The sequence below is a fragment of the Falco peregrinus genome, chromosome 4, assembly GCF_023634155.1.
Source record: "Falco peregrinus isolate bFalPer1 chromosome 4, bFalPer1.pri, whole genome shotgun sequence".
Classification (NCBI taxonomy): domain Eukaryota; kingdom Metazoa; phylum Chordata; class Aves; order Falconiformes; family Falconidae; genus Falco; species Falco peregrinus.
Genome location: NC_073724.1, coordinates 57,564,949 through 57,592,875, shown reverse-complemented (window position 1 = coordinate 57,592,875; position 27,927 = coordinate 57,564,949). Strand labels below are relative to the sequence as shown.

Here is a 27,927-nt window from a genome sequence, read left to right as displayed (position 1 = left end):
TGAGGTAGGAAAAAAGCATGGTTTCTTTCGCAGGATACAATTTGGCATCCCCTAGCTGTTTGTATAGGAGGGTTAATCTAAAATGCATTATTTCTTAAATTCTTTCAGTCACAGCTTTCTATAGGAATGTTGTTTCTGTTAAGATATAACGAAATAGTGGAGATATTATTTGCTGTTAATAGTGCGGCTACAGTCCATTGCAGAACTGAAAGCGTGTTTTGTGGAATAGGGACAAGCAAAAATTGCTTCCTTATTCGGGTGCTTGAATTCACATTTCCAGTTGTGTTTTCCGCTTTTGGTATGCGTGACTATTGCGGAGGAGGACCAGAGACAGAGCACTGTGTCCATGGACTGGTGTCTAACTTTCTGACGTTTCAAATGTCAAATTTAGATGAAGCAGGTATGGAAAGAGTGGATCTTCTAACTAACGGGGTGATCTTACTAATCTTTAATTAGTTTTACTAATTAAATTATCAACGTCTGAGTCTGAGTGCTTTGCTTCTCAGTAGAGCTCCATGGTACTAGGGGTAATACCAAAGGCATGCTGCTTAGGAGGAATGAATGAAAAATTCAAGTAAAGTGAGGCTAGCCAGGTGGAAAGGGTGGAGGGATTAATCAGTCTGAGTAACTCTTGATCTTTATGTGCACCCTTGTCTGTGCTGAGAGGGAAGGGGTAGATTTAGGAAACAGCTGATTATTGTATGAGAGAGTAAATCTCTGTTTTAAACTGCAGAACCAGGGAGTGTTTTCTGTCAAGTGTATATGTAGCCGTGCCAGGATTATTTCTGCAAGTTGCCAAGTTTAAAATGGGGGGTGGGGGTGTAATTTGTATTTGATTATTGAGAAATAAGTGAGCAAGGCTGCTTTTGTTAGCAACTGCCAAGGCTTGATTTTAATCTGTTGACTGTCACGACTTCTTGGGGGCATGTTCATTGTGCCAGTGATCGCTCCTTCCCAGAGAACTCTTGAAGGATTTTCTCTTTAAAGTGGGCAGAAGGGTTTTGCCTTTCCCAGGCACTGTTCTTTTCCTCCTGAGTGCTGTCCGGGGTATTTTGTGTGCCTACAGTGAGCAGGGAGGAGAAAATTGGAAGTGAAGGAAAGGTCTCAGATACCCATCTTTCTATTCTCAACCCTATGAAATTTCCCAAGGAAAACAATGCCATCTTGGGGAATTCCTTTGTCAGTCCGTGTCCAGGAGTGAGTGCAGAGAGATGGCAAAAAGGGTGGACAAACTGAAAAGAGAGGATGGGTTTAGGATATGGGCACAGGACTCAAATGTTCTGCTTAAAGATTGTGCAGGTAGTTGTGAGCAGTGCTGGTTCTGGTTTTCAGCATCCAAATGGGGATGAAAGCACCTCCTGTCTTATAGGTAACTTGCAAGATTAAAAAGTTTCTGACACAGTTTGGGTGTTTGAGTAGCAGGATGATGAGCCAGCACTGCCTGTCTGAGGCCTCAGATCCCCAGGAGTTAACAGGCTCTCTCCGAGGCATAGGATCTTGTGGAGGTTCAACCTAGTTTTCTTTGTAGGTGGGGGAAATATGGGAAGAGGATGTCTACAGACCTGGCAGAAGTCTTCTGTGTGTGATTGTAATTGAGGGGACTGTTTTTAAAATCTGGCTACCTCAACCTTATTTGCAATGAAGGTAGACTTCCTTCAGCTGTTGGAGTCTGGTGCAGCACATGGGAGTCACATGTCGGGGAATGAATAGTGTAGTGGATAAATTGTCATCATTTGCTACATCTGGGTATTAGAGAACATGCCAAAGTTGTATCTGAAAGGAGAAAAGCAATGCAAGTCAGTATCTTTCATGCTTGTTTGCATATGAGGTGGGTATGATGTGGTCTTCTCAGAGCTATAGTACTGCAGCAGGAAGGTTCTGCTAGTTTTGCACCCTGCAAAGCTGTTAGCTTGATATGGGATCTTCTGGAGGGTTGTGAACAGTTCTTATGAAACAGATTATTGGCTGGATTTTTTTAGAAAGCAGAACTACTTCATCATGACTGAGATATTTCTTCTTTCCTTTGCAAAAGCTATTGCTTTATTTATCTTTCGTTTTAATTTTGTTTTCCAGAAAATTGATATACCATGAATATATGGTTATAGACATATTTTATTAGCCTGAGATTCAGCAAATGTGTCAACATAACTAAATTTTACCCTACTCGCTGTTAATTTTTAAAGTCACTATACTGATTTTAGTTTGTACGTGTTCACTTGTTGATATCTAGGTTGGAAATTTCTCTTTTCTTTTTTGGGGACTTCTTACCAGTTAATTCCTTCAGAATTACAGAAGAGCTTAGGTTGGAAGGGACACTGGATGCCACCTAGTCCTGCCTCTTGCTCCAAGCAAGATTAAAGTTAAAGCAGGTTTCTCAGAAATTTGAATTTTTTATACCTCCAAGGGTAGAGATCTCTCAGCCTCTCTGGGCAGCCTGTTACAGTGCTTGGCTCTTCTCATGGTGAATTTTTTCATTCACATTCAGCTGGAATTTCCTATGCTGAAGCATCTGACTTCTGTGTCTCATCCCCTTGCTGTGCAAAGTTTCAGAAAAGACATTCGCTCCTTTCTAGTAAGTGTTAATGTCCTTTTAAAAACTAAAACAAATGCTCTAAACTTCTATAGAGCACCTCAGCGGTGTCATTGAAACTTGGTACTTACTGGGACCTAGGGACAAGTTTATCCCCATCTTAAAACCACTTATGTGACTTTTTTGTTCATTTGGCTTTTTGTTTGTTTATTTTAACCTGCCTTTAGTCTCAAGACTGTCCAGCAAGGTCGAATGAAACTTTAGATGAGAATACCCACCACCAGGGAAGTTCAAGGCCAAAGGCTGCTTTGTAGCCTCTTCTGCACATGAAGTATGAAAGGTGCTACCCCCTATCATTACTGTGTACCTGGAAATGAAGGAAGTCTTAAATGTTTGTTACCTCAAATGCTTTATAGACGCTGTGATTCAAGCATTTCTCTAAGCATCAAATGTTTGGAACTTTTTTCTTTTACATTGCTTTTCTCTTCAAAATGCAGCCCTACTGTGTTTCTGTTTTGTGCAGAAGACCCAAAGCCTTTGAAAACGGAAGAGCAGTCACTTAGAGTGCTTTTGAAAGACTCTACCTTTTATAAACCTTTGTTCCACAGAGCATGTGGTATTGTAGCAAACAAAGTTCAGCTCTGCTGAATTTAATCCTGTTTTCTGTTTTCTGTTCACTTAGGTGACAGAAATTGTGAAGTTCATCTAATTCAGAATCATTGATGTATCTATTCACTTCTGCGTTTGAACATGACAGGGGTTTAAGTTTTATGTTCTAAGCAAGGATTTTGTTTCACTTGAGGCGATTTTATGGACAATAGCTTCTCCTAACGAACAGCCAAGTTGTTAATTTTTTTAATATGCATCTGCTTTGTACTTGGCACACACAAAATGGGGAATTTTTTTGTTCTGAGAAACTTAAGGGATTTTCCTCTATGTCCAAAAGTTAGTTTCCATCAAAATATACTCCTTGCTTACTGGGATAGAGCTTTAGTTGGTAGATCTTGATTAGTCATTACAGCTATGTGCCAAATTCTCAGATTGGATAATGAATAGATGCATCATTTGAGACCTAAAAGAGGTTGGGGGCCGATAAAGTGAAGGTGGGGAGGCTCCTACCAAACCCCTAGCAAGCAGCCTGCAAAACCCTGGATACGAGCAGCAAAGCTGACTGTATTACATTAAGTGATTATTCAGCTGCCTGTGAGAGATACCGAACCATGTCCATGTCCTGCCTCTGTTTGTATTGCCTGAAGCATATTAGCAGCGCTTTAGAGAGATGTGATGGGTTTCACGTTTTTCATGGCATTAGGCAGTAAGCCACAGTGCTTCAAGAGCTGCTTCGTTAACAACTGTTGTCATCTCTATGGTAAGGTGGGGCAGCCAGTTTGGTTATGAACTCAGCAACTTCTTTTTTGTAAGTCATCTCTAGTCAAGAGTCCCAAATACTGGGAAGTTCACAAGCAGCTGCAGGTTAATGTCTTAGCTGAAAACTAGTACTCAGCTTCAAATAAGCCAGTTAGTGAACACTTACCCCTTCATTCACTCACACCCATGAAGTGCTCCATTTCCCCTTCCAAAACTTAGGTTTATAGATATACGGCTCTATGAAAAAGTATGCTTGTGCCAGCATACCATAAAATACGTTGTTTGTTAGAAGTGATTCTAGCCATACTCCATATCATTGAAATGATAAAATTAAATAAAGACTTTTTACCAGGACCTGCAGTGACAGGACAAGGACTACCAGCTTTAAACTGGAAGAGGGTACGTTTAGTATGGGCATAAGGAAAAAATTTTTTACAAGGAGGGTGTTGAGACACTGGCACAGGTTGCCCGGAGAAGCTGTGGATGCCCCATCCCTGGCAGTGTCCAAGGCCAGGCTGGATGGGGCTTTGAGCAACCTGGTCTAGTGGAAGGTGTCCCTGCCCATGGCAGGGCAGTTGCAGTAGGTGATCTTTGAAATTTGCTTCCAACCCAAACCGTTCTGTGACAACCTTACAATTGTTAGCACTTCTATAATTTCTTACCAGAATACAAGTGTACAGTAAGCGATTAGATTTTACCACTTTGCTGTTTTATAAAAGTGATTTTAATTTTCAGATCGTTGTTTAAAATCTTGTCTTGCTTCCAAAATATCATACAAAAATAGCATTCTGTTTAGCAGAATCGCCAAGTATTCATGCAGCTGGTCCTGCGTGTGTTGACTTTTCAGTTAAAGCTTTGGGTCATGCTTTGAGATGTATATTTTTTTAAAGGGAGGTTTGAGAGCAGGTAATTTCAGTGGAGAAGAAACTTCAGTTTGGTTGCCTGAAAAGATGTCCACTTTAGCAAATGTGTTTTAAGTTGTGTGATTGCATCATTAGTGTTTAAGTCATGTTGGAGATGACTCCTACAATCTGCATGCAGCTTTTCTATTCAGAGCTAATCTTTCCATTTTCTGTATTTGTAAGACTTCCCCTTCTTTGCAAGACTTAAGTACTTAGAAAGCAAAATTCCTATAATAATTTTTTCAGAGCATTAAATCTTGTTAAATACAGTTGGCAAAATCTAACATTTCTGTTATCCCATGGAGGATTGCTTGCTAAAGTACTAAAGTGAGACACATCTGGGTCACTCACTTTCTTATCACTTGATTGCTGGCTAGGGGAACATTCTCTGCTGCTCAGTCTGTATCTACTATTTCTCCATTTAAAAAAAAAAAAATCCTTGCTTTTTGCAAAATCTGCTGCTTCTAGGTGGCTAAGTACATTTAACTTTAGAAATATTTTTATACTATGCACTCAGTGTGATTTGCAGTATTAAGGAGTTAATGATGCTGCAGTTTTGGCAATATTTTAACCCTGTTTTGGGGGTGTGGTTCCTAGCAGTCTGAATCTGTGCTGCAAGAACCAGAAAAGGGTTTACCAGCAGGCTTGGCTTTCTTCAGGACATCCTGGAAAAAGGATGAGAACAGTATTATTGTTGCAATAGTAAGAGCATGGCATGTGTGCCAGGTTAATTCTTACTTTTAGCTGGTAAGTACATGTGACAGTGTTGCTGCCCCTTTATGTCCTCTTGTGGCTAACAGAATCTATGCTGTAGTATGGCTGTGTGGCGTGATTCAAAGTTCCCCTTCCTTCTCAGTTTGGGAAAGGAGTAATTATTATGACTTGGAACAGCATGAAGAATATACCTTTCTCACCAAAACAGACTAGGTGCACTTAAGCACTGTATGGAGCAAAAGCATGGCAAAACAGATTAGGTGCTCTAACTGGTAACACTTTCAGATTTCTTGCAGAAGTTGCAACATCTTCCCTCCCCTTTTATCTTACTTTAGATTTTCTTCAAGTACAGCAAAATACTGATCCCTAGACTGACTTTCTAATTATTGCATCAATTTCTTCTAGTTGCAGATTAGCTAGTATTTGATCACTCTTGTAAGTCATATCCAAACTTAAAGCTGATCCCTGAGAAGCTGTGGGGCTACGGAGTACCTGTGTCAAGTAGGTGTGACTGATGAAGCAGAAGAGGAAGAAGCTGTAGTATTTGGCACTCAAGATAGGCTGTGAATGCATCTACTATACATGGAAGAGAGAGAATTATATTTCCTCTGATGTTTGTGCTTTGAGGTGATATTATTTAGGCAAACTATGGCAAAAAAAAACTTTGTTGCCTTTTCCAAAAAGGGAGGTGGAAGAAGGAAGAGAAAAAACCCAAGAATGTCCTTTGACATGCATAATAAGAGGTCAAATAAAAATATTTAGAGTTTGAAAGAAACAGAAATCTTCGTTGAGACTCAAAGTATGCTTTTGAGCAGGTATTTCATAATATGAGTCAAGGAAATGGGGACTGTTACACCTCTTACTGTCTTGTGCCAGCCCAGCAGTGCTGCATTTGCTGTACACCTCAAATGTTTTTTAAAAGAAGGATGAGTGATTAATCTCGCTACTAGAAACTGAACCATCATCCTCGTAGTCTTGTAGGTAGGTAGTCCTGTGCCAGATCTCCAGCTCTGTGATCTCAAAGAAGGAACAGGTGGACACTTTTGTCTTTAATTGTGGTTACAGGAAGCAGGAATCACCTGGGTAAAGCAGGTGGTTCAGTAGGCATCTATACAATACAGAGATTTCCTTTTTTTGTTTTTCTTTTATTTCACCCATGACTAGTTCCTGCCCCTTGTATTTAAATTCTGGAATTTTAGCCTTTTCTGATTAATTTATGTGTCTTCTAAGTAGTTGTGGTATTCTTCAGGTATGATTAAATGAGCAGTTATCAAGTTTCATGTCAATGGAATAGTTTAAATATTACCAAAACTTAGGGATTATGAAAAGCGCTGCAGAAATATGGACTTTGTGAAAGATCTGAATGGTCAGGGCTTCTCAAACTCCTCTCAGACTCCTCAGAGCACCACTTAAATAATAGGTGCCTCTGTCCACCATGCATGCACTTATAATAGAGGGAACATCACTCCTAAGGTTTTGGGTTTTCTTTGGCAGGACTGCTTTGAACTCTTGACTCAACTAGATCCTTACTTTGGAAATATATGGGATTGCAGCCTAGCCTGTTGTAGCAATGGGCTACATAGTCATGCTGGCCTACGCATGTTGTGGTGGTAGGCTCAACATTCCTAGAAGATGAACTGATGTTAGTAATGCTGCAAAAGTGAAACTTATGCAAAGCATGATCCATGCAAAAGAAAAAGTACCTCAACCTGAGGATCTGTTTTACGTACCAGGGCTCTTGAGAGGAAATTGTCTTTTCTGGCTAGGAGAGATAATGGAAGACGTAGTTTGACTGTAGTCTGTAAAGCTTTTACAAGTAAAATTTTTACATAACTGTCTCATTTAAAATGGATGTGCCATATGAAGCATTTGGAGCGCTATGTTGCTTTATTTCTATTTGTGCTAGCAACTGGGCTGCTGGTGGAGGCAAAGAATCTAGCTATTTCCTGCTTGCTTGGGACCTTTAGGCTCACCACAAACGAACAAGTTGTGAGTGCGCTGTTTCATTGGGGTGATAATTTCCTTCCCAACTACACTTTAGCAGAGAACTGTGTTTTGCATGAAAATTCCAGAGGTTTAATCACTTGCTTTTCCTGGCCTTTTGTTTTGAAGGCAGTTTAGCCAAATAAAATAGAAATGAACTCTTCCTGAAGATAGTTCGAATTGATGAGGTTCTAATACTTGGTTTATGAACACTTGCATGAACTCCTGTCATCAGCCTGGTGTGGCTACAAATTGCACATGGACCTGAATAGCTCAGTCTGCAGCTGTTGTGCCTGGGCAGACCTAGCACAGAGCTTGCAGGCATCATCACTATTCAGCAGTGATTTTTAAAATTCAGTTTTAAAGCTGGAGATCTCTCTTGGCGTCTTAACTAGCTCATTAGTTTCATGTGGCTTAGCATGGAAGAGGACTGTCTTCACCAGCTCTGCTGCTCTGGCCCTTCCTCCTTTTGGAGTTACACAAAGGAGCTGACTGTTAGTGACAGTGGTCTGGAGGCAAAGATGAAGAGTGAAGAATGAGGAAATGAAAGGTTTGCCTTGGGGCTGAAAGATGAAGGCACTGCTCTGAAAGTCATTATCATGCATTTGTAATTACCAGATGGGAGGGTGCTTTAATTGAGAGATTTTTCAAATGAAGACCCCCTTCATAAAAGGCATTCAACTCTTTGAGTGGTTAGGCTGTTCCAGAGGAGAAACTAAACAAAACTGGTTGAGTTTAAAGCCTGAATTTCATAGAGGAGCCAAGCACGTTTTCAGGAAAATCTTGCTGACTCAACAAGAAAGAGGAAGAGGAAAAATTATTGGTAGTTTGTTTTATGGTGTACTGCTGGGATCTGTGCTGAAAGGCATAATTGCGTCCGTATGTGTACACACAGATTGGCTTTCAAGTTGGTATAAAGTAATGACCATAGAATTTAATGCAAAACTACTCAAAAGGGTGGAGTAATTCCAGCTGGCTTGGTGGGAATTGGATTAAACCCATTAGAGAGGATCATGAGTTGTGTCCAGAGACTTCCTTCCTCATAATGTAGGTATGGTCTGTCCAGACTCCCCTCCAGCGTTGTCTTCTGTGAAAACGGTTTTGCTTCAGCATGTCAGACAAACTCTGAGTGATGATGCATTTTGGTTTGGTTGGAAAAGAAAGAGGAGCCTTTTTACCAGTAAGTGAAAATCTTGACTTGAGTGACATTGATCGTTTTCTAAGATCTGGGTTTCTTCAGGGCTTACTGGCACCAGGTAATTCAAGCACAAGTTATCTTTGTGCCCTCATGCTTAAATCTGTCATCCTGCTTCATTTGAAATGCAGTCAGATGCCTTTGATGGACAGGGTCAGGCCCCTTTAAGCCATCTTTCTCCATCATAGAGACAGGACTATCAAAGCAAGATTTAAAATTGAATCAGAAAATGATATATCCATAAGACTCTGGTTCACATTTTTAGAGAGAAAGGGTTGGCGGTTTTTTTAGTAAGAACCACATATTTAACTGAATCCTTGTACATTAGTAAGATGACACTTCTGTCCCCTTTTACACTCATAATTTAAATGCTAGATAATGTGGGGCTTTTTTAAAGAACCTCCAGTTGTGCATTCCCAGCTATTCTATGTGTTCATTCTTTAAAAAGAATAATAATAAGAGAGCAGTAATAACTTTACAGAACCTTATTTTACTGTTTATTAGCACCTACAGTACCAGATGCACTGTAAATTCCACAGGCTTTCTTTTTAGCAAGCTACTCTGGAAAAGTCTAAATGAGTTCTTCAAGAAAGAGTAGATATTCTGGAATGTTCTGATGTAAGCATCTTTTTTTCAGCTGTGGATTTTGGATAAAGCAAAACGGACTAACTATTAGGTTTCTGTTTTGAAAATACTATGTAAAGCAGTCAAGGTAGAACAGGGAAAATCATGAGCTGTGTAAACCTTGATCCATGTGAGTGGAAGTAGAATTCAAGCCTATAAAAATTCCTTGGAAAACAGTGAATGATTTTCAGTAATTCTGTGTTTTAATGTGTGTGTAATTAGCTTTACTAAAATGGAAAATGTCCCTAAAGTATGTAGCAGGTGACAGGTTCTCTATTTAAAGAATATTTCCAAGAAATTATTTTCCCCAAAGTCCAGGAGTGTATGTGTGCCCTTGCAGTCTGTTTAGTGTGGATGCCTTTTGTTATCTTGTCCTGTTAAGGGAATAGTGTATTCAAATCATGATGGGCAAACTTAAAGTGAAATCAGATTAAATCCCAAGCAAACTGTGACGAGCTGTCTTTTCTAGAGGGATGCTAAATATGAAGGAAATTATGCAGAGCAATGAGTTTTTACAATTGCATCTCCTCTGCAAGGAAACAGGGTATTGGAGAGGGATTTCTGGCTAAATCTGTGAGCGCTGATACTGGGTTCCAGCATATCCATTCAAGCTGCTGGATGTGAACTGTTCAGGAGTTCCAAGAGTTGCATTTTCTTGCTTCGTTTTGTACTGGTATTTATCTCAGCTGTTTCAAATTATCGAAAATCAGCTCTGGTCTTCATGCATATTCTACTTCCAGAAGCATTGAAGTTGAAACTAGATCAGCAAGAGCAAGATGAGATGCACTTTGGAGGAGGAGGACGCAACAGGAAGAGCTTCTGGAGGTTTTCAGTCTGTAAATGGACAGTGTGCTTCTCCTCCAGTTGCAAACAGGCTGTCTCTTAAATTTGAGTTAAAACAGTTTAAAATCATGGGGAGGATACTGTGTTTTCAGTGAAACACTGTTTTGTCAACAAAATTATGGGGCAGCTCTGTGCTGGTTGCAAAAGCTGCTGCTCCTGTTGGAGGGAACAGTGGGGCAATCAAGACTTGGGTCTTCACGTGGCACAAATCAGGACTGCAGTGGGATTGATCGCGTGGATACATGAAGAAATGTTGATCATTATTTATCTGGGAAACATAAAGAGTTTCCTTGCCTTATGAATGCCTTGCCTGCTTGAATGTTGTGTGTCACATGTTTACTTGAATATGCAAAACACATCTATTTTATTGCATGCTTATGCTGAAATAATGAAAATTTTTCTGCCTGTGGCTGTAGGCAGAATGGCATATTACAAAGGGATTACATTCTTTTCCCTTTTCCCATCTCCCACCAAAAATATCAGGTGTTGACCCTGTGACAGCTTATATTCAGGTAAATGGGTCCACCTGCAGGCATTGGTTTGCAGAATCAGGGATGTTTCATTGCTTAAACACTGCTGCAGGAGGGCGCCTTATATTAAAAAGTGCTGACAGCAAAAGTAAAATCTAAAATCCTTTTTTCTTTGGAGGGAGGGGTTCCCCTCATCTGGAAATGACTTAGCCATCTGAGATTGGCCTTCTGAAAGATCTGTATTCAGTTTTCTCTTAAAATCCTTAAGATGGTGACATAACTGAAGGTCTGGGTGAAATATAGCTTAACAGTTAAATGTATCCGCTTATGGATTTGACAGCATGGTATGCAGAGGTCTTCTGATCAAGCAGCAGTTCACCGGATGCAGAAAAATAGCTCTGATTAGTGTGTGACCTTGGAAGTGGTCATGGGTCTTCCTCTGCCCGGCTGGCTGAAAGAGAACAGAGACGATCTGTTTCCCAGTATAAGCTGTTGCTTATCTGGAAGAAGTAACTGAAAGTGGGGGTTTTTTGCTATTCTCAAATAATTGCCATTCTCAGAATTTTACGTACATGAGAATCACTTACAAAAGCAAGTTGGTCTCTGTTCAAGATACAGTATTTGATGGATCTCAGTAATAACGAGTCCCTTCCTTGAGGGCCAGAACCGTACTTCTTTCTGTTTGATCAGCTTGTACTTCAAGGCAGATGACACCCTTGCATCACTGTTAGGTTTTTACTTGCTTTTCCTGTGCATAGTCACAGTTTTGAGTGTCAGATTCAAGTGTACCTTAATAGCATTTCAAAGTGCATTAAAAAACAAAACTTTATACAATGTCAGATTAAAAGAGATGTTCAAAACCAAATAATGAAAATGCTGGGTTATCCCTTCGCTACTTTTCAATGAGGTTAAAAATGTAGAATAATTTTTATGAATTTTGAAAGAGTAAAACTTCTTGTTTCCTTGTAAAAAAAAAAGTGACATCATAGTTTAATGAATGAGGCAACTCTGTCACGCAGACTTTATTGTGCTCAGCAAAACCTGGGTCTCTGGAAATAGGCCGTGGGAAATGCCTCTGCTCAAACAGTGCGGCAGAAGACAAAGACTTGGGAAAGCAATAAGTTTGTCATTAAGCTAAAGCAGAAAGGCTGAGATAAAAGATTAAGCAATATTTTTCACAGCTGAGGTATGAATGTGTGTGCGTAGTGTGAGGATGTACTTTCAAGCCCGTTCTGCCTATCTTATTGAACACTGTTGCTTTGGGGCTGCCTTGAACGCTAGACAACAGGTTAGAGGGATATAAGTTTCTCTTTTTTTTGTGTGAGTTGAGAAGATTTTAATAAAAATTGAATTTGATATGTAAAAACCCACTGTTTAACATAATCCCTGAGGAATATTAGCTCTGCAGTGTTTGGTTTAGTGACGTTCCATACTGCTTCCCAGTGTCAGCAAATCCACTTTACTCTTTTATCAGATGCTGTTCAAAGAAAAGTTTACCCTTGGCAAACACTTGAAAGACTCCAAACATTTTCTTGTATTTTTGAAAACTTGGACAGTTTTCTAATTTTCTGGTGTTTGTGTTCTAGGAATGATGATTATTTTTTTTTAATATCAGCTGTGAAATTTTACATAAAATGACTTTGCAATGCAATTTTTTTTTTCCCTCCACAGATGAAATCATGCATCAGGATAGCGTTCCCCTCTATGCTGCAGATATTCAGGACCAGTTAAAGAAACAATTTGCTTACTTGTCAGGTAAGACTATGGTGTACTGTCCTATAGACATTGATTAGATATATGGTTTGGCCTGTTGTGCTTTCATGGTTTCTGAGGTCTCATATAGGAGAAATTTGTGTATTATGAGCCAAAAATACATACTATCAAGAATTGTTATTTAATAATTTACAAATTTATTTTTTTTAAAGAAAGTGTTATAGAATTTTTAAATTACAGTTAGTTCTCCAGCTAACTGGAGAGTTTTCCAGAATTGGAGAGTGCAGCATGGGTGCACTGGTGGTTGCTGTTATCTTATAGTCCTCGGCCCACAGCCTCAGCTGCCACTGGCTCTGCCGTCAGGTTTGATATTGAAGCCCAAGTTGACACCTTGGTTTTGACCAAAGCAGTGGAGTGAGCATCACAGTACTACCTTCCCCTGCAGCCTCAGTGCTGGGTCAGGCACATGTAACATCGAGTTCTGGACAGGGTTTTTGGCTTGGTATCACCACCTGTCTTCTGCAAAGGAGCTTGCTTTTAGATGTGAAGCTGTCTCTAAATGCAGCACAGCCATGTTCACACAGCACAGAGTCTTTGCCCCTGGATAACCTGTGCCAGGTAGGTGATGGGGGGCCTGTGTTTGTGCCATCCAGGTGTTGGCTTCTGAGCTTGGCCCATCTCAATGCTGGGACCATGGCTGGCTAATAATGGGTAAAGGAACAATAGTGCCTTTGCTCACTGATCGGGCTGCGTGGCAGGTGTCTGATAAGCTTCTGAGTTTGTTTTCCTGCCCGTAAAGCTCTTGCAGGTGTTCAGCAGTGAACTTGCTGGAGTTACTGTTCTGCCCTCCCTCTGGTACATAGAGAGGGAAAGCATCAGTGGCTTCGCAGAGCTGCCCTGCCTCCTTCAGCCTAAAGGAGATTTACCTCTCTGGGCTGGAGCTGGGTTTTATGACTGTTTTTTTTTTCCTTTAAATCCCTCCTCACATCAGATCAAGACACAGGGCAATGAAGCAATGTACTGTTTTGCTTGGCAAGAGCTCATTGAATCTTGTTGTATTAATAACTAACCATTAATTATAGTTTATTCCTGCCACACAAGCTAAACTGAGTGTGAGTCTGTGGTAATGACTGTGTTTTCTGTGGGGTGGTGGTAGCACTTAGAAGATTATTTTGTATATGAAGCTGGCATTCATGCTCCATTTGAGATTATGGTGTTTAAGTTACAATTCTTTTCTGGCAGTTTATTTTTTTGGCTTTACAAGTTCTTCCTTTGTATCCAGGGGCAGAAACTGACTCATAATAGTGTTATGCAAGAATCAGCCTATCTAGGAAACTGTAAGTAGGGTTTACATTTTGCCCCTCTGAGTGAGGGGGAGAACTGGTGACTACAGTAGAAGAATTAAATCTCATTGAGTCCAGCTGGAGATTGTTCATGTCTTAAGACTGTTGAGTTCACACAGCCACAAGCACCTTCAGTGCTCATTACATCTACCATGCAGTGGGGTTTAGTAAGAGCAGCCATTCTTCATCCTGTTTTCTTCTTTTTATTCACCTTTACACCCATCAGAAGTCTGTTTTGTTTGCCTGAAATAGTAGGACATCTGCATTACCCTCTGTTGTATTTCATATTTCTTGGGTAATTTGACTGTTAAGCATTTTCATTTGACTTTGGACCTCAGTTCTTTTACCCTAATTCTCCTGCAAGACACTGACAGTTAATTTTCTGTGCTATACCAAATAGTGGTGTTACGGGTTCTGTGAACAAAGGAACAGCCAATATTTTGATAATGTACATACAGTTTGGTTTTTGTTGCAGTTGTGCTTATGAGTGGCTGTGCTGTAGTGCCACTTAAGACATTCACAGTGTGTGTGAAAGGGACTTTTTTGCTTATTACTAAGTTGCCTTGGAAATAGAATCTTAGGACATGGCATAAAGCTCATTAAAATGAAAGTCCATAGATTACGAACACTTCTGGTAGATAGCATCTTTGCAGGTATGGTGAATTGCATAATGTCTTAGATGCATTTCAGGTTTTAGGATTTGGCTTTTGAACAGCAATGCGACAGATACTTGAGAATTACTTTAGTTTCTCTAATAGGATGTATCTAGGTCTTGTGGGATGCTTGCTTGAATAGTGAATGAAACCTAGTCTGCTTCTGTGGCTAAAAGCTGTAGCCCTTCCCAAGCTACTTCCTGTGTTTTGGTCTAAATAGGAGTCACTTCTTGGTCTCTTTTCCTCTGCAGGTACAAAGTAATTCATGTCCCTCCTTCTGCTAGATTATAATGAAAGTGCTGCAGGGACATCCAAATTAGGCTTGAAATTAAACAAAATAAAGCAAAAACTTCCATTAATGCTTCAGTTTTTCAGTAAATATAGCAAAGTGCTATGAGATCAAGGTGCTAGCTACTCCTACAGACACTGAAGGCTCTAGGTGTCACTTAGCAATGAGCATGCAGTCATGTGTCGAGCTTAAATCTAATGGAGGGGCAAGATGGGGATGAGGTTTTTAATCAGTCATTCACATAACAAGTTTATAAACCCTGAAGTTAATACTTTACCTCAGGCCCAGCTGTTTACTTTTCCCCTTGGATGTTTTTTCTTTCTGTGGAACAAAGTCCTTATCTTTCTTTGCAGGAATTGTTAATCTTTTGCTGTTGTTAGACTGTATTAAACATCCTCTCTACATGGTTCACTGTTTCATCTTTTTTCTTCCTTCAGTTAGTATTTGTGCAACCACTTTTTCATCAGCATTGCAAAGGGTCTTTGCCTTTGTTTTTTTCATCCTCATGAAGGACATTGGGAAGGTCCATTTAAAAGTCATTGGAAAATATATTCCTTATATTTTATATAAATTCCTTTTGTTTGCATTTTGTATTTGTATTTTCTTTCATAAGTATTTCCTTTTCTCTTGCCTTGATTGGAAAGTTGCTGTGTGACTTTCTTACCCAGCTTTACAGCTATCTGCCATTGCTGTATGCAGGTATGTTAAAATAAATGTACGTGAAGAAGAGCATATAGACAGCTGTATATATTTACAAGCGTCTTAAGTTGTACAAGCTATGTGATGTGCAAATAAGACTCTTGGCCACCCTAAGTACTGAACCAATTATTTCAGCTCACTTTCTTTTGAATGCCTCTTTATGCACTGAACAACTTTAAACAACGCATTTCCATTAAAGGAAATACAAATACAAGTTTGTGCTGGTTGCATTTTTGCCTATCAGCTATTCATAGCTGTTTTTCCTGCTGTTGGAAAAGTTAGCTTGGTAGTAGCTTTCAAAATGCTTATATCTTTGCCCCTTTAAACTATCAATCTAAATAATAAGCTTCTCCCTGCTCTCTGTAACTTTATTTACTTGTCTGTGCTCTTGCTCTCCTCTGTGGAAATGACCTGAAAATACCTCGCTGGTCAAACTGTTCCCTTTGAAGTGTCCACAGGTGCTGAGTCTGTCTGTAAAATTGTGTTGGAGAACTTCCGAGTGGATCTTGTACCACATACATTGCATCAGTTAGTTAAAAATACCAACTTGATTTTTGTTGCTGATATAACATGGTCAACGTCTTATGTTGTATATTGACAAGGGAAGAGATGTGACTTACCAATTTCTGTCTTGCACAGGTGTAAGCTTAACTGCTGGTTTATATTCACAGTGCTAAACCCATTGTAGAGATTTTTTTTAAAAAAAAAAAAAGTAGCAAAGAAAAAGAGAAAGAATAGATCCTTGGCTAAGATCTCCAGTTCAAATACATTCAGGTACAAATTTAGTTATTGCAATCTTAATTTCTGAGCTAGTATACTTGCTGCTGATTAGCCTGGGAAAAACGCAGCTTGTGAAGTTATAAAAGTAAAACTTCTCTCTCATTTCAAGGAAAGAATATTTTAGTAAATTCCTTGATTCTGTTTTTCTTTGCAAAGGATACACAATGAAGCTTTTATCTACTACCTCACTGAAGTCTACACATAATTTCAAATACTCAGAGTACTCCAGTTAAGTGTATTATGCAAGTAGAAAGGAGACATTTTGTATCAGGAACATACAAACATAATAGCTGAACCACCACAACAGTAAAGCAAAATCTGTGGTAAGCCTTTCGCTCATTCATGTAAGGACCTCACTTTTGAACCAAAGTTGTAGATCTGAGATGTTTAAGAATGATGGCACTCTTGAATCTTGTGTGTGAGTATTGATAGACATAAAGATCATATCTTTTTCTTACAGGCCAAATACCATTTCATTTGCATTATAGATTCAGGCTAGAAGACCCACCTTTTTGCTCTGTCATCATCTAATTATATCCAACTGCTTTGCTTCCTTTGTGTGGGGATGGGCAGAACACTTTTAATAATACTTTTTCTTGTGCAAACAGCAGTAGAATAATTAAGGAAACATTACAAAATAATCTCCTGCCTTTCTTTCTTGGACGTCTGAGCAGTCTCTTTGCTGCTCCCAAATTTTGCTGCCATACCAAAAAAACTAGCATGGCTTTCACAGAGTTGTGGGGCATTACCCTTTTCTGTGTGTGTGTGTGTGCATGCACACGTGTGTGTGTTTTAGCAGCTGTGCACTACATTGTTTTTCTAATTTTCCCTGTCAATGCCATTTGAAATTGAAAAGAATACTAATTATTTTTAATTTGAGATTGTTTTTAGATATCAAGTCACTAATATGCCTCTTAATTAGAATTTGTGTAAAACAGTGCAATTTCCTTGGCTTGACACTTCTCTGTTACCCTACCTGCTTAATAAAAACAAGGAAACAAACCCTAAAGAAATTGCAACTGTGATGGGAAAAATTTAGATGTAACAGAGTGTAAAGAATAAACGCTAAATTACCTAGCCTTGTGGTAAACTTTACCAGTCCCATCCCACAGTAGCACAGCGAGTTTTCCAAGGATCATTTCTCCACTCCTTTCATATGTGAGATCACAATGCTCTGGGTCCACATAATTTTAATAATTGGTGCTGTTGTTTAAATAATTGTATACAAGAGTTAGGAGCACAAAGTGCTATTTCTTAAGCTAAGTCATTTTGCTACCTAACCTGTGGAGCTAATGCAGTTTAACATGTTTTTAAAATATGAGTTTCTCCAAAATATAGGGCTGTTGCTGTTGTAAAAAATGGCCTTACACCAAGGTGTGTAGATCTGTTTAGAAGAGCTCCACCTAACGGGAGGTTTACTAGAATTGTAGAGGTTTATCCACTGAAAGCTTTACGTTTTAGAGAGGTAATTTGTGTTTTCTTTGATACTAAATCTGTTAAAGAAGTTTCAGTTGAATAGCTTGCCAAAGTCAGTTATAAATGAGTTAATAACAAAGTTTTTCTTTAATGAAGGCTCATGGAAGTAGAGTGGAAGCAGATCTACTTCATTTGAAGTGATGTGTTTTTATTTTTTTAGATTGCTCACATGCACTTCAGTGCTCTTTTTTTCTATGGTGTTTCCATTTTTAGACGGAAAAGTTAGAATGCTCTCACTTACAGAATATTCCTTACAGGTGCATGTTATAAGACAAGAAGTAATTCTTGGGAATCATTTCAGGTAAAATGTGTGTGGACTGATTGCACCCACTGAGGACTGATGCATTCTCTTCTGCCCTTTGCAATAAACAAATACTAAAGGTAGCACTCAAGTGGCACTTGTTTAATATTTCAAAATGAAATAATGCTGAATGTTTTTCAGCATTTTCATAGAATCACAGAATGGTTTGGGTTGGAAAGAACATTTAAAGGTCATCTAGTCCAACCCCCCTGCCATGGTAAGGACATCTTTCGCTAGATCAGGTTGCTCAAAGCCTGATCCAACCTGACCTTTGCATAGTCACAACAGTGTTTACATTTTTTAGCAAAAATAAGGGATGGGGGGGCATGGGGGGTGGTGTGTGTGTTTATATCCTTTCAGAAATTTTGATTAAAAAAAAAAAAGAACAAACAAGAACCTAAGATTAGACTAAGAAAATGCTCTCTAAGAGATACCTGGTTGTCTTAGGAACACATAGAACTAATTGATTCCAATTGTATCCGTCAGTGCATCCCTGCTTAAGCCTAGAAATAGGAGAGTGGGCTTGTGTGTGCCATTGTGGACAGAACTTGCCCAGCAAATAACTTTATGTGGACAGAACTTGCCCAGCAAATAACTTTAGGTTGCTGCACAGCTGTGGATGAGATTTCAGGACTGTGAGCTAGAGGGGAAGAAGATGATTTTCCAGTGGTTATGGCTGAGGTAACTAGATGTAGTCACTCTACAGACAGTCAACAGACCTGAACTTATTAAAATATTACAGTTAAATCATTACTTTTTTGGATGGTGATTAAAATTCCAGTCATTTCTTTAAAAAAACAAACAAACAAACAAACCTCTGTACAGATTGAATTATTTTCATGAGTTGTAGCATGTATAGAGCTCATCTAAGTTTTTGTCTCCTTTTTTTTGTAATTAGATGTATATAATTTGGAGATGCTAGAAGGTTACTGTGTGGATTTGTTTTTAATAAGGTGTTTTAGATTTTTGCCTTAAACCTGTGTCTCAAGAAGGATGAGAGAAGTGAGATTGTTCATTTTGTCACTTGAATGCTTTCTCTCACTAAAACAAAAAACTAACAACAAAACCCTATCTAGCTTCCTAAAATTTCCCTTTTATCTTCTCCCTCCTGAATGCTATGGCTTGATTTACTTCTGGGAGAAGGGAATAAAATCACATTTTCTGGAGCTAATTTAAGAATCAACTGTGTAATGCTGCTTTTGTAGAGGTGAAGCAAGAAAAAGTGATTCCAAATCAAGGAAAAAAAAATAATTCCGTGCTCTATCAGGTTCATTATGAAATAAAGGGCACCTTTTAAAAAGTGAATCCACCTACTTTTACTGTCATTTAATACAAACAAAATTTATTTGTAGGATTTTTACTTTTTCCCATGTCCTTTTTGTAGCTTGCTGTGACAAGCAACTGCTTTGCTAGTGGCCTGTCTTCCGTTGGTGGCCATGTATTTAAAGTTGCAACATAGAAAGTGACTTCTATAGATCAGCGATGTTAAAGCTGAAAATATTACAGAATATATTACGGATAGCACTTCAGATCACTCTGCCCTAAACTCTTTTCAGCAGTGAGGTCCTGATAAGGAAAAACAGCTCAGCAGCATTTGAAGGTGTATGTGTGCCTAAGTGTCCCAGCAGGAAAATACTGGGGAAAAAGATAATCAGTGAGTAACGATCTTCTAACAGCACGAGGCAGGACAGAGTCGTCTCCACCCAAGATAACCACAGATGACTGTACTAGAAATGGAAAATTAATAGGCAATATCAAGGCAGGATGACTGTGTTTGCCCTTGACAATCAGTGGTGGTCTGGGAACTTCCTGAAGGTCATAGTCTGGGCTTCTGCTCTTAGGATGTGTCCTGCAAGCCTATTGTTGGGTTTTTGTTTCATATGTCCTATTTATAGAAATTAAGTAGAACAAAGCAAGTAACCAATAGGGATACAGCAAATAATGTATAATTGGACCTAAAAATAGATATTCAAGAGAGAGCAGAACACCTCATGAGCAACAGAAATAATCATTATCATGCTTGAAAAATCTCTTTAATAAGAGAGGAAAATGCTTTGGTCCTAGGATCCGGGGGTAGAAAAAAAATAATAGAATCAAAACTGGTCTTAAATTACATTTGTGTTGTGAATATTTATATAGCTAAAATTAAGTCCCTTGACTTAACATTGCTGCATTTGGCTGTGTTGTAAAGGTTATGTTTGCAAATTTGTGATATTTGCATAATAGTTGCATTTTGTTGTTGCTGTTTACATGCATCCAGAGCACAATTATTTTCTGATGTAGTTTGATTTCAAGGGCCACATAGTGGTAGCATTGTAAGCCTGTAAACTGGTAGACTGAAGACAGATTCACCATAAATTAACATAAGGATACTACTTGAGTTCTTCTAACTATATGTGGTTTTGGAGGGAAGTGGTGGTTGCTTTTATCAAATAAATCTGAGCTCAAATATTTCTCTTCTTTTTCTGCTGAGGTTGGATGCAAAGACACTGAAAGTGCATAATAGCACACTAATTTTCACAGATCACTGTTGCTGTCGTGAGTATTGTTAATATAGTTTCCAACTGATTTCTGCACAATTGTCAGGCTTCAGGGCTGGAAAAAATATCCTTATTATTTTACCACAGCAATTCTTGGCTGGTTTTACTCAATTTTTTAACTGTGAAGCAAAGATAACTTTTCAGCGATGTGTCCCTGCCACCTCCCACTGTAAAATTCATGCAGTTGCTAGGGCTCAAGAAGTCCTTTGTCCAGCCTCTCTTTATGAAAATATACTTGCTTAAGACAAGAAACAGTAACATTGCCTTTAAAAAAAGCAACAACTACATTTTGTATATAAAAACGTGTGAAGCACACTCACTTAAAAGCATTGTGTTTGTGAATTTTACCCAGTGGTGCAAATGACAGAAAAGATACAGATAATGATATCTAGCTCAGCAGCAGCCATACTGCAGCATAGGTATTTGGCTCCACTTTACCTTTCGTAGGTAATCTGAGAGGCTGAACAGGAAATCTCATTTGAAACACCTTCCCCCATTTCTTTTAATGTTCTGCCATTTCTTTTAGACTGGTAGTAGAGCAGCCAGCTGAGACGGGGGTGGGGCTGCATGAATGAGTTCAAACTGGTAAGAAGGTTGAGTTTAGTTCAAGATGGAGATTCACCTACTTTTTTTTTTCTTTTCCTAAATTGGTTCATTTCTTTCTCCAAATTGGCAATATTTACATACAGTTGACCTTTATCAAAAAAAAGATGCACTGCCATCTGGTGTCAAAACTGTGTTCACATGAGCAAAGCCATTTGTACAGAAAAAATCTGATGTGGTGCAAAAAGTTCCTTCCTAAAAAACTTCCAAAGCTCTGAAGAAAAGACTAGACTGTTCAGAATAAACAATGTCCATGCTGATGAGCCCTGCACCAAAAAAACCCGCCACAGTAGTTTCATTACTGGGAAACTGCAAGCTGGGTAAAGGGACTTGCATGTAAACACGCCTGCTGCTTGTTTCTTTTGTAGGCGGAAGAGGAGGAGATGGATGTCCTGTTATCACCTTTCCAGACTATCCAGCTTTCAGTGAGATCCCAGAGAAGGAATTCCAGAATGTCCTGACCTACCTGACAAGCATCCCAAGGTGAGCACCTGTCTAGGAGAAAATACCCTTTTATCTGCTAAGTGATTTTTCACGTTCAGTCACTTACATAATGGTGTAAAGGTCAGGCTTGGTATTTAATTGAAGAAAAAGAAAATGCAGCTTATGGTTCAGTGTCAATAAGCGTTGATCAGTGACAGCTTCCTAATGTAGCTGTTGGATGAATTATTGCCATGTGAAAAGTGACGGTGGCAGGAAGGGAGATTTTCTCAACCCCTAATGTTTGATTTCTATCAGCACCCCAGGAAAGTCGAGACCCTTGTGCCCAGCTAGTCTGTCAGTGTCCTGTTACAGGGACCTTTCACTGAACAGTCCTGCTGGATAAGAGGGCAATTCAACTGACTTGTTCAGGGAAACACGCCAACAGCGTAAGGGGGGACCCCTCAGTGGTTCTTACCACTTGATTTGAATATGTTATTCACTGTGGTTGACTGCTAGCACCACAAAGGACTAACACTAACAGTTTGTGGAATAACACTCTTTAGTAGTATAAAATTGTGATAGAATAAGGTTCAAAGATTGATGGTGATAAATACACTGACTGCAAAGCAAGTTTTAAACAATATATCTAATAACAGCTAACATATGGTAATCACAGAAGAAAGGTTTTTACCCAATAGGTGTCCCTAGGGGGGAGAAGATAGGTTCAGCCTGTTGACTGATCTCAGAGGTTATGATGGAATCTTCCTAACTTCTCCCCTGTTCTGTCCACCTTTTATACTTCATAGTATATTGCATGTTCATTCATCATACATAGGATTGGTTACAAGTTTCTTGCTTTTAATGCAAATTAGTACACATCCTCAGATTGCACTACTGAAGTCCTCTACTAACTATGCATGCTCCTCAAGCAGGGTTTTGCCCTCTTTCAGGGAAGCTATTTGGGTTGGAGGTCATGATGTCCCACTACCACAATTATCTTTGTCTTATTTTCAACTAATTTTCTGTTGACGTCAGTGGATTGCAACACCTTATCTTCCTGTTTCCTCTCATAGCTAGAACTTTCCTCATTTGAAGGCCTCTTTCTGCATAACTTAGATAATGGTGTTCTCTTCACTATCTGTTCTTTGTCACTCATCCTCCCGAAGGCTGGCTACCTTGATTAGAAGTCCCTTCATTCATTAACAACTTTCAAGTGAGTCAGATTGACTTAGATTTGTGAACACTGAACCAGGGTTGGGTGATATGGGAGTTTAGACAGCATTCCCCTGCCTCTGGACTTATTTCTGTTCAGGACTAGTCCATTTCCATCACATTTAGGTGGAGCTTGAGTGACTCTAGTCACACATATTGTTGTTGCGACCTGGTATCTTGTGCCCAGTGAGGTGTAGTACCTTGGGAGCTGGTAACTTTGGAGGTGTGCGTTAGTGTTACAATGAGATTATTTCATCTGAGGACAGTAATTTCACCACAGTGGTTGGCTCAGCCACAGACACGTCATAGATTCTTCATGTGACAACTGGTATATGAAGTTTGTCAGCTGTGTGGTGCCATCAAGTTCCCATTCCTGCAGGGAGCACAAGAGAGCCTGGCCACCAGGTCTCCACTCTGCTCCATCCTCCATTACTCCTATCAGCACCTGCTGAGCTGGCAGGGTGTGTTGTTTAGGGAACTGTGGTGATGCAGATTCCATGCATGCCAACCATCCTGAAAGCGATAGCTGTATTGTAACCTAAAAAGTTTTCTGTAATACTATGCTTCTATAAGGACCCAGTTTTCTCTAATTCCCCCCCTCATGGTGTTTTTCCCATAATTATATACTGCTATTTATGTTGCATCAGAAAACTACTTCTTGGTATGTATGGATGCAGATTCTGTGATAGATGTTGTCCTCTTGTTTCTTATCTTTGCTGTATCTTAGAGTGCAATGCTCTATGTTTTAATTGAAAACGTGTAATTTTGGCAGAACATGCTAATTCTTGGATGCTACTCAAGAGGTTACTCAGTGTGAAGGAATACTTCATAGTTACATAGAGAGGTTTGTCCTAACAGCCTGTGCTCTGTTACCTTGGCTCAGTTGAATGTGCCATGTTTGCAGCACTTCCAAAACTTCGAGGATGCTAAGCAGGCCCAGCAATTAATCCTGGCTCTCTTAGAGGGTACGGTAGTATTACCAGCGGGCTGCTCAATAAAAATTGTGACTTTTGTTGAAGAACTATTAGGGAATGAAATACTGGAGTTCAAGATCCTGATGGAGGTGAGGAAGGCAAGTAGCAAAGTACAGACCCTAGCTAGACTTCAAGAGAATAGATCTTGGGCTTATTCAGGGAACTGGTAGGTGGGATTCAATGGAAGGTAACTCTGAAAAGTAAATCTGCTCAGGAAGGCTGCCAAGTTTTCAAGGACAGCATCCTCCAAGCACAAAGAACAGTACGTCCTGGAAAACGAATAGACATAGCAGGAGACTGACCTGGCTGAATGGGGAACTTTTGACTGAGCTGCAGTAGGAAGACAGCATACAGGAGGTGAAAGCAGGGACAGGCTACAAAGGAAGAATATAGAAACATTGCCCAGACCTGTAGGGATGGTTTTAGGAAAGTCAAAGCACACCTGGAGCTGAGGGACAAGAAACAAAGGGACATCAAGGACAACCTAAAAAAACCTCCTGTTGCTTTAGTTATACAGGAATAAACAAAGAAAATGTAGACCTGTGCTGAATGGGCTGGGTAAATTAGTAGCAGCCAATGAAGATGAGGCTGGAACTTAAATCCCTTGCTTCAGTCTTCTCTGACAGCGTCTCCTAGGCCTGTGTGTTTAGAGTGAGGGTTCAAGGAGGAGAATGACTAGCAAAGGATGAGGATCAAGGGTCTCTTGAGAAATCTTGACCCAAATCTAGTCCTTGGGATAAGATGAGCTACGCTGAGAGTGGTGAGGAGGCTGGCTAGTGTCATGGCGAGGTTGCTCTTTATCACCTTTTAGTTTTTGAGATCAGAGATGGACCATGATGAGTGGAGAAAGGTAAATATTGCATTCGTGTTCAGAAAGATCAAGAATAATGATCTGGAGCACTACAGGCTGGTCAACCTCACTCTAGTCTGTGAGAAAATTATGAAGTGAGTCCTCTTCAAACACATTTTTGGGCACAAGAAAGGTGGTGGTGATAGGGAGTAGCCAGCACTGATTAAGCAAAAGTAACTCTGCTTGACCAACCTACTTCTGTGATGAATTTACTGGTTGCATGAATGAGGGCAAGCTGTGCATGTATTTTACCTCACCTTAAGCAAAACTTTCGATCTTCCCCAGCACCCTTGTATCCACTTGAGTAGTTAAGTTTTGGCAGGTGCTGGGTAGGTGAGAAGCTGCTTGGATCATCCAGCTCAAAGATTGGTGGTTAATGGCTCATGCTCTACCTGGAAACAGAGTTCCTCAGAGAACCATACGTATCTGTGCTGTCTGAGATCCTTGGCAAAGATCTGGAGGAGGAGATTGGAGTCATCCTCGTCAACTTTGTGGATGAGACCAGTAGGCCTGTCGGTACACTTGAGGGAAGGACTGCCATTCAGAGGAGCCTAGACAGGTGGGAGGTATGGACTGACCGGAACCTCATGAAATTTGACGACAAATGCCAAGTCCTGCAATTGGGATGGACTAACCACCTGCAAGAGTGCAGGCTGGGAACTAACTGACTGTGAGGCAGATTTTCTGAAAAGGACCTGGAGGTCCTGGTGGGCAGTAGGCAGCAGAGAAGGCTGGTGGCCCCAGGGCTGCACCAGCAGGAGCATGGCCAGGAGAGGGTGGCAGCAAGAGGTCTACTGGCTGGTTCTCTCCAGACCCCATCTGTGGTTTGGGCCCAGCTCTGAGTTACTACAGGATGGGGGGGCCACAAACTGGGAGTAAGTCCAGTGGGGGCCCCACAATGGTCAGAGCTGGACCCAATGTGCAAGGAGAGGCTACAGGAGCGGGGCTTGCTCAGCTGGGAGAGGGAAAGCTGTGGAGATCCAACAGCCACCATTCCCACCAGCCAGGGGGCCAGGGGGCAGTGGCAACAGGCTTCTCACAGGGGTGGGCAGTGGAGGAAGGCAAGCCTGGGATGGGAATAGGAACAGAGAAGTTGTAACCTGGAAGTAAGGGAAAAAAATCGTTGCTGGGACAATAATGAAGCACTGAGACAAGCTGCCAGGAGAAGCTATGGAGTCTCTGTCCTTGGAGGTTTTCAAGACCTAGCTGTACAAAACACTGAAAAACCTGGTCTGAATTTGTAGTTGCCCATGCTTCGAGGATGAGCTGGACTAGAAGCCTCCTGAGATCCCTTCAAATCTGAATCATTGTATGATTCAAGATCTCTTTTATGTCTTTCCCAAATTGATCTATATGGCTCTCCCAGATTAAAACCTCTTAGAAATACACATTATGTAACACTGGCTAAATTTGGGCTCAAGCTGAATTTTGCATTCTTTTCACTGACAGCATTCATGCTGAACTCACATTTGGAACTAGTCATGGCAGATGTCCTTCACACACATGCATGCTTTTCTTTATTGTACGTCTGTGGAGAGAAATGGTAGTGTTCTTGTAAAGGGCTTTCCTCTTAATTATTTTGTAGGACCTGCTCCCTGTGAGGGAATACTGGTTATACGTAGCACTGTACTGTGAGGTGCCCTCCTGGCTGTGCTTGATAATCCCTAGTTTATCAAGGAGTGGAACTGTGAGGCTAACAATCAACTTTTCAGTTTTCTTTGTTTATCCTTGTGTTGATTAAACTGCATGGTGCTAAGCCTTCCTTCATGGTACCTTTTTTGGATACTGTTACTACAAATACTTATGTACTAAACTCATATCTGCACCTCCTTTTGAAAGTCCTTGGTGGTGCGCTTCATGGTGGCCCATTGAACTTCCACACAGACTGGGATTTGTGTGAGAAATTCTGATCAGAAAAACAGCATCTGGTGCAGGGGAGGAGCACTGAACACATCTCAAGAGCACCAGTTTGGCAGGAGCATGTTTTTACTAATTAAGTCTGGGAGCAGATTTTCTGGAGGTTTTTCTATTAGTTTACCGTGCTTGACAACAGTTGTTCCATGTGTATTGAGCCAGTAGTGGTCATTCCTCAAGTCTGGCTGTTGTAAGATTTTCTTGTTTATTTCTTTTATTATTCTTTACAAAGAAATCACTTTTCTGTGTAAAAGAAGGAGATAGCCCGGCTGAGTAGATGTGAAGAGTAAGGTATTAACTATTGTAAATATAACAATACTTCAGTGTTAGGGCGATAACAGTTCAGTTTCAACCTTGTAAAAATAATGCTGCGGTTAAGATACTGATAAACCTGGGACCTTTTTGTGCCTGAGAACTGCAGTTTTCTCAGAGGGCTGAAGACATCCTTAATATCTTCTCTAGTGGTGTTACGAGCTTAGTGTGTGTGAAATTGTGTTTGTGAGCCCTTTTGAAGGTTTATAGGAATAAAAAAATACAGAAATACCAGATGACATAGCCAGATGTCAGCAGACATCCCCTTATAAAGTATGTTCTGTTAATGATAAGTTATTGCCTGTGTATACTCCAAAGAGGGGCAGTACTGTAATTTTCCTTAAATTGTGATATTTCTAGTGCTGTTAAAGCTGTCCTAAGTTAGGATTATTGTTATCTTAGTTTTCAAGGGCTAAAATTTCATATACTGTTTTGGATGCTTTGGAAACTGCTTTTGAGGGAAATGGAGGCAGTTTTTTATTTATTTTGTAACTTTATTAAAGAGGCATAAGGAGTACAGATTTACAGGAAGGATAGAAATGCAGCCCACAGCTTTTATGCATAGACTGCTGTCCAGATTAGTGTCATCTAGCTTATGAAGTACCTAAGTCTGTGTTCTGGCTGACTGAGGGGAAGTGGACTTTTCTGTGAAAAGCCCTGTAGGGCACAGACTTTTCTGGAGCCACAACAGTTTGTCAGAAAACTGCTTATGCTACTCAGCCCTGTACAAGATTCGTGATCGCAGTATGGGGTTGGTACCAATAACTTAAAACTCATTGTCTGCCTGCCTGCAATCGCGTGTTAAGGGAAATGATATTTCATGGGAATGACAGTGAGGAACTACTACAGCCTCATAAGAAAGGACCTTTCTTTGCTCTGCTGTAGAGTTCACCCAATAAAATATTCAGTGGTATAATAAATCTTAGCAGTGGCATCAGGTTTTCAAGGTTTTTTCCCAAGTGAAAGAAGTAGTCTTGGTAATAAGACTAGCTTAGGACTTTCTTGAAGGAGGAAAAACTGAAAACTCTTAATCTACCTTTATTATTCCCCTCTAATTTTATAGGTAAACATGACCTTGTTTCCTCTTCTTGCGTTCTTGCTCTATACTATCTAGTCTCTGGGTTTCGCAAGCTTTTTCTGTGTAAACTTTCTCCTGTCTTTTTCATAGTGAACTGTAATCATGAAGAGTTAAATGTCTTATGGGGCACCTTGCGTT

The 27,927-nt window shown here is 40.0% G+C and overlaps 1 protein-coding gene across 20 annotated transcripts in view; it reads left to right on the top strand.

Moving 5' to 3' along the window:
• Positions 1–27,927, top strand: part of MCF2L (MCF.2 cell line derived transforming sequence like) — a 163,762-nt gene that overhangs the window by 82,114 nt on the left and 53,721 nt on the right. For 10 of the 20 annotated variants that reach the window (XM_055801169.1, XM_055801166.1, XM_055801156.1 and 7 more), the window contains 2 exons: positions 12,301–12,384; positions 21,395–21,509. In XM_055801169.1, coding sequence (XP_055657144.1) covers positions 12,301–12,384; positions 21,395–21,509 — 199 coding nt within the window. Of the gene's footprint in view, positions 1–280; positions 401–12,300; positions 12,385–21,394; positions 21,510–27,927 lie in introns of those variants that run through there. The other 10 variants (XM_055801164.1, XM_055801158.1, XM_055801165.1 and 7 more) reach the window with 3 other exon arrangements.